Genomic DNA, 11,296 nt, shown 5'->3' with positions numbered 1-11,296 from the left:
CGGGGCATGGAGAATCAGCGCCGGCGGGGGTCTCGGTGCCACCACCACCCACTGGGGCGGCGCGGCGTGCGGAGATCGCGCGTATCCGCGCCTCCCTGCCGCGGGCGGCGAGGGAGGGGCCGCGCTACGTCCCCGACAGCCCGATCCGGGAGGCGTGCTTCCGCCGCCGTCACGCCGAGCAGCTCGAGGCCACCAACGGCGTCGTGCCCTCCGGCAGGCTCAACTCCGAGGGGCAGCGCCGATGGTGGGGCGTGCCCGGCCGCACGCTGGAGGCCGTCCTCGAGTACATCGAGGGCGGCAACACGCCGAGGCTGGAGTACCCCGAGCCCCCGTCCTTCTCTTGCCGCCGTGGGAGCTCGTGGACGCCGAGGCGCATGGACCCCGAGGCGTCCTCTTCCTCGTCCGGTCGATCGTCCTCTCCCTGTCTCCGCCCCGTCAAGCCGGAGCCCCAGGACACGCCTGTCAGCCGGCGCACCGGCAGCTCCGGTGTCCGCATCGCCGACTCCACCCCCGCCTCTGGCCGCCTCGTCCTCGTCAGGCCCAAACCGGAGCCCAGCCTCCCCCCGGAGTACGAGGAGATAGCCTGGCGCGGCTTTTCCGACGAGGACGCCCTACGGTGGGCGCGCGACGACTACCTCCGGACTGAGATGGTCCAGCAGACTCGGGCCCTGGAGGAGATCGCCGCCCGCAACCGTGGGCGCGAGGACGAGCACGGCGTCATCATCCTCGACAGCGACGACGACGAGGACGCCACCGGAACGTTCAACCCGCCGCGCCAACCGAGAGAGGGTTGCAGCAGGGACGGCGGCCGCGGCGAAGGCGACGACGACGACGACGACGACGGCGGCGGCGACTACACGCAGTTCTACAGCCTCCTCGGCATGTAGAACGGCGACGAGCGGCGAGGCGAGGGAGACGGCGGGCCTAGTTGTGTGTTTTTTCCTTTTTTGTAAAATATTTTAAATATGTATGAACTCTCGCCGTGTTTCGTTGAATTTGGTTTGAACTTGCCGAAATATGTATGAACTCGTCGAAAATGGTTGAATTTGCGCCATGTTTGTGCCACACTTTTAATTTTCACAAAACTCCGTGGGCGCCGCAACTGGGTGGCATCACGCCCCCAGCGCGCGTTTTGCGCCGGTGTGCCTTCAGGGGGCGATTTTTAGCGCCTCCTGGGGGGCCAACGGCTGAAGATGCTCTTAAATCTAGGAATCCAATAACTCCCGAATGTTAGGATTTTAAGCATTTCGGCCCGAACATTTTTACATGGCAACTTTAGTTGATAGGGGATGGCAACTTCGTCATTTTTACATTTCGGGTTGCCATACTTAACTCCCGAACGTTCGGGAGTTATCATTACCAAAAATCTATTGATGAATTCCACCTCTTTCTTGGGGCATAGGTGAATCTATAATAAATTGATAGTAGAGCGTGTTGGCTAAATCCCCAACCCTCATGATGCACTTCGTTTGATTCCTATATTCTTATCTTGGATGCAACACGTATTCCTATATTCCAAGCGTAGCAGATCACACCCACTCCGATATTACTACATACACTTATCCGTGCGATTCTTACTCTGCAACCAATTCCACGACAATGCGCGCTTGCAGGGCTGGCTCACATTACATTCGGTTCAGAACACCAAGTTGGAGGAGCTTTGGCTCATCCATTCAAGGTTACTAAGTGAACTGGAGCCCCTCGTGTTCCAGCCTTGCCGGTTTATCTGCAACCTTCCTGTTTCCCGCCGGTCATCCCACCGTTCGTCCTCTGCTGCGCAGCCGGGAGATCTCTGCTCTTGTTTAAGTTCTCAAACATGTTGTCGTGTGGAACCGCTGTTATCTAGTGCTTGGGGAGGGAGACCGTTAGACCAAGCAGACACGACACAAGTCAGTGTCTGAAAATAATGAATGAATGGATACTGACTCATATCTCTTCTCGCCTTCTCTCCCCAATTCAGGAGAAACCCGACTCGTGGTGGCTTCAGGTTAGGGTCTCCTGGAGGAAGCCTCTCAGACATTTCTTTTACCTGATGATTATTGTATTGTACGGTTTTAACAGGTCACTAATGTGGAATGGTGCAAGGAAAAAGAAGAGACAAAAGTCTCAAACTATCGACCTGATCCATGGACAAGCATAAGAACACCTTTCCCCATTTCTTTTCAGCTATTTCAAAAGTAAATATATAGGACCAAGCATACCTCTTCTTTCAGTTTCTGAACCTCTTGCTTCAAAAGTTCATTAGCATCCTGGAAAGAGGCTCTGCCTCTTGCGAGTGAACTTTTGGGTGCCGTGTTTACCACTGTAGTAACAGTTACCTCTTCTTTCAGTTTTTGAACCTCTTGCTTCAAAAGTTCACTCGCAAGAAGCACAAATGGGTCTCCAGGATGGAGCAGTCCCTCGCACTGGGACTGCTCCATCCCAGACACCCATTTACGGTCTGCAGTATCGCCATGACCCAATCTTACATTTGCACCCTTGCCCCATGTGTAAACTTCACCAGCATTTGTCAAAACTGCAACATGATCAAGCTTCCACAAGCAACCTCCTCAACACCACCGCAGTCAGACCTTATCTTTTACTAGGTGTGCATACCTTCCATCATTATTGGGGTTGCCAAGCTGTCCATACACAGAGCTCCCTGAAGTTGTCAAACCCAATCGTAAGAGTATGGCCACATGCAGATTTGTGCCCTGAAGTTGTCAAACCCAATCGTAAGAGTATGGCCACATGCAGATTTGTGCCCTGAAGTTGTCAACCCAATCGTAAGAGTATGGCCACATGCAGATTTGTGCCCTGAAGTTGTCAACCCAATCGTAAGAGTATGGCCAAATGCAGATTTGTGTATGTTGTAGTATATCAGTAAAGAAGACACACGAGTTGGTTTGAGTTTCAAGGACCTGCCACCATGCCCAAGCCAATATTTGTCTCCATCTCCCCATGTAACTAGATTTCCAGATGAAGCATTTGACTGCATCAGCATCATAATAACATCCACAACAGCAGCACTATGCCACACCCCGCATGAAACAGAAATCATCCTCAAATGCTTCAAAGACTCCACTTCCTTTGGATACGAGATAGTTTCTTGATTCCCATGAACTAGGGCTCCAGAGTCCAGATGCACTGTCGCCAAATGTGTACAACAGTCCAGAACTAGTTATCAAAGCTGTATGGCATGTTCCGCAAGAGACAGTCGACACCTGAAGGCCTTACAGAGGACCTGAAACTCTTTTGGGAATCCAGTGACTCACGGTACTACCATGACCAAGGAGTCCTGCATTGTGGGTACCATCTCCCCAGGTGTAAAGATCACCTGTTGCTGTAACAGCACAAGTATGGAATTCACCAGAAGCCATTATTTCAACATTGCCGGTTGACAATGACTCGAGTAGACGTAGTCCAAAAATGCTTGTAGCAGCCCCATGACCAAGCCGCACACTGCATTCTCTCCACATGTAAATACCTCTATCTGTCTTGTGATAAGTGCAGCATGCTTCACACCACAAGCCACGTAACTGACATCAAGCATTACATTTGACTCCAGGGGCTTTGGCACAAGAATATCGGTAGTTGCACCAGGGGAGAGTGTGTTTCCATCAGACGCTGATATTGAAGTGGTGTCACACATGACTTCTCCCCAAATGATTCAGAATCCTCACCACCAGAACCATGGCTGGATGTGCAGAGAGCACTGGAGACACTGACCCGAATGTCTGATGAAGAAACACTTTTCACTTGCATAACTGACATGTCGGTCCTTACTGAATATGCATATTCTCGAGAAGAATGGTCCTTAGAATTTGCTGAGCTTAACTTGTTCTCAAGGGAATCCGTGGTAAATGTAGAAACACTGCTTAGGCTACTTTCCCTGCCACACTGAAACAGAACATAGTAGAAAGTTCAGATAGCACATCATGTTGTAAAGGTGTGGTTCATCTATTTTCTACAGGACTAGCAGCTGGACAAATGCACTTGAAAAGCAGATAAAGAACAAATTCACAGTTTTGCATATCACAAGAGAGCAATTTAGGTAATGGACTAGCACAAGTACAATTATGCTACTGGCAGTCAAAAGAACAACAAATGAAAAGTGGCAATAGAACAAACAAGCAACATTGGGCAGAATCATCGGAACTGTGCTACTGCTGGTAAGAGGCCTTTTAGACGTTATGCTAATTCTCCCATGTCAAACTGCATATTAGTATATGAACCGTGTGCGGGAAATAGTGAAACAATAGTCAACATATAAATATACTAGAGCATGAAAGGTTGATAGTGGACCAATAGTCAATCATAGAACTAAACCTCATGTAAAGAATACTGATAATTTTCCTCTAAAAAAATACTGATAACTTTGCACGAAAACATAACAGCACCTCAAATGATATGACCATATGAAATCATCACTCGAGCAATGGTAAGAGATATATACAGTGCTTAGTAATGGGGAACAAACGTGCATAAAAGTAAGCTATGTTGAAGCAGAGAATTTACATCTAAAGAAAGGGCACCACTGCGCATTTCGTCGGTGTGTTGGGGTTGGGATTTGTGCTTTGCCTGGAGATACCAATGCACTGAGGCATGTAAACCACACCTGTGGTTCAACCTTATCCTTGCAAATCTAGGAAACAACATCAAAACTAACTACATGATATTTTATTCAGAAATGGAAGAGAAAGAGTAGGTCAGATTTGTTTTCATTGTAATACCAGCTCGAGTGACTGCTTGCCGTCTTTATATATGAGAGAGAAGGATAAACGGTCCTTCTCAGCAAGCAGAAAACATTGGAAAACCAGCTGAACAGAACAACAGATGTTGAGACAGCAAAAAGACTTCAAAAGTGAAATATGACCATATTGTTCAGAATGTCTTACAGTTCTTTGTCCGGACAGAACTCTGGAACACAGAAGCTAGTTTTAAACATTTCTCTTAGTTGCTTGAGACCCAAATAAGAGTTGATCCATCCTGTGAAGCATATAGAAGGAACCATTAATACTGTGCATAGAATTCACGTTTTTTTAGTTCTTGTTGTACAAATTCATCCATTAGAATTCAAAAACTCAAACTCGATTGAAAACTACGTTAAGGCAGCACCGTCCTCTGCTCGGCGGTACTGCTCAATTTTGTTTGCTCATTTTCCGGATGACCAAGGGTATTCAGTTCGTAAATTTCCACACTACTATCCAGAGGCTTGTAGCAGTAACAATTCAAATCAGCTGTAATTCGCTACCATATGAAATCAAAACAGATCATTCCAAACTGTTATAAGGTCATACTGGATAATAGAGATCGCAATTATTCTAACTGAACTACACAAGAGTACGTCTTCTGCAGCACAGCACAAAAGAAAAATTTGTTACTCCGGAATAACAAAAAAAAAATTGTGCTCCATGTCTTTTGTTGACATACAACGAAAAACTCGGACAGTTCATCCATGTTAATACAAGACTTGCATCAATTGTCCAACATTAAGATGGAACACTTCATAACAACCCAACTTGCCGGAATTGTAACCAAATAAGAACGACAACTAGACAAATCAGCCAACATCTGGCAACCTAAACCCAAGAGGATTAGTGCAGCAGTTGTTCCCAAGCCTCCTAGGTTGCTTCGGAGCATCCCGTATGTCTGGACATGTCGTTCTCTTATGACCTTATTTCGACAAATAGTACAGAACCAATTGTGTGCAGCATGTAAGGGACAATCAAAGATATAAACAGAAAGCAAACAACGAATCACTATCGTAATCGGTCCCAACAACAGCTGCTAGCTAGATCGTCAGCCAAGATGCAATGTGTCTGATAATCTTCCAAGTTCTCAGAATCTTCGCTTCAGACATAGGAGAACATAGGAGAGAAGCATTCACATTATGAATTCAATATAGGAAGCAGAGTATAGAAGGGGAAAACATAGTGCATGAAAAGTTTCTAGGAGGCAATTATCAGGTCCTAGGAGGCCATTCAGAACCTGCCCATCAATTGCCTCAAGCTCAGAAGTTGAACGCTAAAAAGTGCCAACTCCTTAAGAGGACGCCCACTGCCAATCACGGTCAATTTCCACAAATGCACCAGCTGCTATTCCATACATAAAGCAAATTGCAAAATAATACTCCCTCCGTCCCAAAACAATGCATGGTGCACATCGCAGACACCAAACACGATCTACCGGACATGAAAATAAACAAATTATTTTTCAATTCCCTCCAACAGAAACCAATGCTAAGGCTCTGCTGAATTCTAAAGATTGTAGTTGTGCTAAAATGGATACTGGTTATGAGCATCTGAAGATGGCTTAACACATTCACTAAAGACCTTATCTTGCCTTAGTATGAGAATAAAAATAGTAATGAAAACCGAGGCTACAGCAAGAGAAAACATAAGATAGAGGACCAAAACATAAGAACTAAACATAGGAACAGAAGATATGGGGGAAATGTAGCTGAATTTCATCAATTAGGTAGCGTGCAGGAGCTCATTCTTCTGTTCCTGGTTAATGGACAATCCTATGAATCTATGATTGCTATTCCCAGTCTCACCTTGAGGTAACATGAGCTGGCCGTCATGCAAGGGATTGAAGAGACCCAACAGGATTTGTTCCATGTCTAATTCTTCTCCATTTGATCTGCAAACAGCAGCTTCTGTTAAGCAGTAAAGATACATCAAGATTACTGAAATTGACTTGGTTTCTCTCACGGATTCCTAAAAGCTAAACTTCATCTGTAAGAGTCCACCAATGAATTCCAAGTATTAAAAACTAAAAGTAGAGAATGAGAACTCACATACACAATTTGTGGTAACCACTCTGTCTTCTTTCCTTTGATCCGCACCGGCATTTTTCTGCTTTCTGAAGAACCTGGCAAGGAAAAGCAAGAAAATATCACATGAATGAGATGTAATGGAACAAAATAATTTTCATGGTTGTTGATGGTTTGACTTTGCTATCAATCTTCTGGAAAAAATCTCAACTGACCTCATGAAAGGTAGGTAGCTATGACAGGTAGGTTCCTGTGTGGGTTCTTTTGATCTTCTCGACAGGATCTCACAATCAAGCAGCATCAAACCATGCCATTAGTCTTTCTTCTGGAAAGATTGTTTGAGATCTCACATTCAGATTTTCATGAATCGATCAAGAAAACCAAGCGTGAAAAACATAGTAAGCTAAACTGATAGTAGAAACGGTGTAGGAAATAAAATAAGAGGGCAAGGCTTCTTCCTCTGATTCAGCTGATGCCGTAAAAGACAATGGATAATTGAATGACATATATTCCATGTAAGCTTCTACAACATAAAAGGAACAAAGGAAACAATATAAAACTAAACAGCAACTAACTAATGCAACTTAAATGAAAAGAATAGTTAAAACAACATAGCTTATAGCTTGGCAATTTGTAGTCGATAGACACACAAAGCTTGGTACTTGAACAAACAAACAACCACCTACTGGAAAAACATAATAAGTAGATAGATATAACTGGGCAAAGGGTGTCATACCATACTTCATAGAATTCTTCTCTTATAATGTTCTGCAGCATAGCTGAGCACCAAGTTTATCACAAGTTAAACAAGACTGATCAGTAGTTCAGGAGCAAGTTGACATGCCTGCATACTGTGTACAACTGATGCCATTTCACCAGTGAAAATAGAACGCACTACCATATTTCTGCCGACTAGGCAGAGGTTTTAAGCAAGACAAAAAGAAAACTAAGCATTTCGCTGCAGCAAGTTCCCACCAGACCACATCCATTTGATTCTAGTTGTAATAGAATGAAAGCATCTATTACTCTAGAGAGAGTAACATGCATGTGTTAAAAAAACATTCAGACACTATGCATAATGTGGCTTCTTAACGGTCAGACCAGAAATACTTCCTACAGCATGACTTGCAAGTTATAGCAGCAATGTAAGTAGAAATACACCATCTAGACTTGGCTTATAAAACAGAGTCGATACACACAGTCAAACACATTACATAGCAGATCGATACAGCAATAAGTTCACATCTTACATAGCTGATCAAATACCTGAGCACCATCGAACATATCCCTCTCACAGAATAGCCTTTTTGGTGAAAGCACTGCTAATAATAGGTGACCAAGCAATGGTTATCTTAACCTTAGAGCCGTCGAGGTCACATTTATGTTTACTTATGCCGCAGTACTGAGGCCTGACCATGACAGAAGCTTGCACAGGACCAACAGGGGAGTAGGCTTCTATGACAACTTTCAGGGTTTCTTCCAATTCTTCAGAATCTTCACTCACTGTTCGTAATTCAACAGAAACAACATGCCTTGACAGATCAAGGTAACCATCTTCTTCGCCTATTGGCATCTTCCCGCCAGCACAATAACGAGAATCAAGCAATACAACTTGGGTGGGAGTGGCAGGGCCTTCACTACCATCTTTCTGAGGTGGTGAGGAGCAAGCAACTCTGCCTCCATAACTGAAAGGGCTTTGACTGCCTTTAACAATGCCGACACGCAAGAAAGTGGCTTGGACTGCTCCACTATACAGTTTCTGCAGGCTTAACTCGGTTGTGCAAAGACAGTTGTCAAAAGTGACAGTATAGAAACCATTATGGGTATCATAACCATTGTAATGGCCTTTTCTATTGATCAACACGCTGTCTTCAGACTTTGCTTTGCCGCCCTTGAGTTTTAGTTCAACTTCAAACTCAAGAGGGGATCCGGCTGAGATTGCACGAGATGGGCCAGTCAAGCACAAAAAGGAGTCCTGCAAGCACCATCATTACACACACTGAATTACAACAAACCGATGGATCAACAAATTAAGACACATGCATGCAACAAAGAGGAGATAAAAGGAAAGTTAACAGAATACGGCAGGCGCTTACCTTTTCGGTGATCTCTTGGAAGTTGTCCCTTAGCCGGTGGAAGAGAACGTTGCGCTTGCCATCCACACTGTCTCGTGCGGCGATGACGCCGTACACTTTGAGTGGCCATTGCAGGAGTGGCCATTCCAGGTCCAAACTGATCTTGGCAATCTTGAAGGAGAAGATCTGCAAGGTGATCCCACGAGTAGTATAATCGGATGGGATCTGTCTGGGCGTGTAGTGTGTAAAGTGCATGGGGCTCACTAGGGCTGCACGCACAATTTTGTTAAGAAAAATAGTCAACATGCGATCGATCCTAATAAACCATGAATTAGTACTTGCTACAAGGAAGGAATGAGCTGCATTGAGAGGAATCATACAAAGCAATTAACAAGAAAGTAGTTAACATGCGATCGATCCTAATAAACCATGAATGGGTACTACTTGCTACAAGGAAGGAATCAGCTGCATTGATAGGAATCATCATACAAAGCAATTAACAGTAATGAACTGGTGTTGGCCAAAAAAGTATCTTACTTGCGTATCCAAAGTGTCCAACTATAGATCCAAGGCCTTGAAGGTAGGAATCATAGACCTCCTGATCATCCTCCATCTGCTTCCTTGCCTTCTCCTTGGGATCCTTCTCCTCCTCCGGCGCCACATAATCCTCCTCATACGGGTAGGTGTGCCAGAAAGGTTTCAGTTGCGATTTGAGCTTGGACATGCTGCCCTGCAGATCAGCTAACTCTTTTAAGATGCCGTCAATCACGGGCTGCGCCTTGTCCTCATCTTTCGTCTCCTTGCTGCTGCTGCTGCTGCACAGTGGGGCTGATGGTACGATCCTGTGATTCATAAAAGCGACCATACTGTTCATCTGCTTGCAGAGCTCCTTGATCTCCTGCTCAGAGATGATGGAGTTTGATTTGCCTAGGTCCATCTCCACCTCCCCCTCCCCCAGTGTCGTCTTGTTCTCAATCTGCTGCTCAGAGATGATGGAGTGTCTGCCTAAGCCCATCTCGTCCTTGTGAACCTCACCGCATGGGATCACCGGATGCATCAGATTAATGAAGCCCATGTCGTCATTCCCCAAGTGCTCCGGACGCATCGAATTCATCTCGTAGTGGCTGGCAGGCATGACCTCAATCTGATCCTCAGGCCCAATTGAACTCGTACCTGGAGCACCCAGCTTGTGGATTTTGACCAGCGGAGGCCTCGCCTCCATGACGTCTTCCCCGCCGCCATCGGCCACCGCGGTTCTGATTTTGACCGGCGGAGGCCTCGCCTCCACGACGCCTTCCTCGCCGCCATCCGCCGCCGCCGCCGCAAACGCATCTGGAGCACTCAGCTTGCGGCGGATTTTGAACGGCGGAGGGCTCACCAGACAAGGCCTCCCCTCCTCGATGTCTTCACCGCCGCCATCCGCCGCCGCAGTTCTTGTGGGGGAGGTGATAGGGTTGTTGAGATTGCTATACTCTCCGCCGCCGCCGCCGCCATCCGCCATCGCAGATCTTGGGGATGGGGATGGGGATGTTGGCTGTTGAGATCGCCGCCGCCGCCGCCATAGGCTTAGGGTTTCTATCTACGGAACGGCCGGTTGATTGCTTCCGCTTTTTTTTTTTTTTTTTGAGGTGTGATTGCTTCCGCTTGTGTTGGCTTGGACAGGGCACAGCAGGCCAGGCTTATTGTATAAGACGCGCTCGTCTCACAGCCCAGCTACGTTGTTGTGTCACGTTCGTGATCGGACAGCCCAGCTACATTGTTGGGGCGTTTTGTCTCACATATTTTCCTCCTTTTCGTTATTTCTTTCAGATCTCCTTTTCGCTATTTTTTTAGAAATGTGTTAAAAAACCATAATTGTAAAAAAAGGCCAATGTGTATTTGAAAAAATTCTTCAGGCAACTTAAAAAAACTTCATGCATTTTAGTAAAAAATCAATGCTTAAAGAAAAATTACCAATAGAAAAATTGTAGTACCAAAAAACGTCTTACATTATTGGATGGAGGGAGTACAATTCAAAAAACATGTTCACACATTTACAAAATTATTCATGATATTTATAAAAGTTTCGTGCCATGTAAAAATGTGTTCACGCAATTTAGATAAAGTGTCCATGATATATAAAAAGGTATTTGTAACCATTAAAAAATGCATGTTTTAAAAAATTGAGATTTTAAAAATATGTTTATGACACTTTAAGAAAAGTATATGTAATTTAAAGTTTTCTTCGCACAATTTTATAAATCATCCATAACATACTGAAAAATATTTGTGAAATTTATAGAAAATGCTCATAACATTTACGGAGGTGTTTGGTTCGGGTGAAGCAACGGAAGCGTAAACGTAATCAAGATATGGCGTTAGTGTAAACGCAATCGAAAAAAAAATGGTAAGTTGTTTGGTTAGCAGTTATAAAGCTATCGCTTCCCGACTCTTGCCCTCGATGCCATCTCCCTCTTTCTGGCAC

The 11,296-nt window shown here is 45.2% G+C and overlaps 2 protein-coding genes across 3 annotated transcripts; both read right to left on the bottom strand.

Annotated features, from left to right (window-relative positions):
- Nucleotides 1–1,546: 1,546 nt before the first annotated feature.
- On the bottom strand, nucleotides 1,547–7,757 carry LOC125536372 (uncharacterized). 2 transcript variants are annotated; one of them, XM_087543487.1, is made up of 7 exons: nucleotides 6,973–7,757; nucleotides 6,786–6,855; nucleotides 6,539–6,624; nucleotides 4,878–4,968; nucleotides 4,713–4,799; nucleotides 4,498–4,624; nucleotides 1,547–3,879 (listed from the first exon to the last, which is right to left on the bottom strand). In XM_087543487.1, coding segments are annotated over exons 2-6 (315 nt in total). In that variant the 5' UTR covers nucleotides 6,836–6,855; nucleotides 6,973–7,757; the 3' UTR covers nucleotides 1,547–3,879; nucleotides 4,498–4,623. The 2 variants fall into 2 exon arrangements, with proteins under 2 accessions (XP_087399613.1, XP_087399612.1); XM_087543486.1 differs by having other exon boundaries at nucleotides 4,498–4,799.
- A 146-nt stretch (nucleotides 7,758–7,903) lies between these two features.
- Nucleotides 7,904–10,486, bottom strand: LOC125536373 (uncharacterized). The gene is made up of 3 exons (XM_048699581.2): nucleotides 9,370–10,486; nucleotides 8,854–9,101; nucleotides 7,904–8,732 (listed from the first exon to the last, which is right to left on the bottom strand). The coding sequence occupies exons 1-3, from the start codon at nucleotides 10,331–10,333 to the stop codon at nucleotides 8,049–8,051; spliced, it is 1,896 nt and encodes a 631-aa protein (XP_048555538.2). The 5' UTR covers nucleotides 10,334–10,486; the 3' UTR covers nucleotides 7,904–8,048.
- Nucleotides 10,487–11,296: the final 810 nt, after the last annotated feature.

Source organism: Triticum urartu, chromosome 2A (genome assembly GCF_056163025.1).
Source record: "Triticum urartu cultivar PI428250 chromosome 2A, HENAU_Tu73, whole genome shotgun sequence".
In the NCBI taxonomy this organism is placed as follows: Eukaryota; Viridiplantae; Streptophyta; class Magnoliopsida; order Poales; family Poaceae; genus Triticum; species Triticum urartu.
The sequence above is the reverse complement of the archived record's forward strand: the minus strand, read 5'-3'. Positions and strand labels throughout refer to the sequence as shown.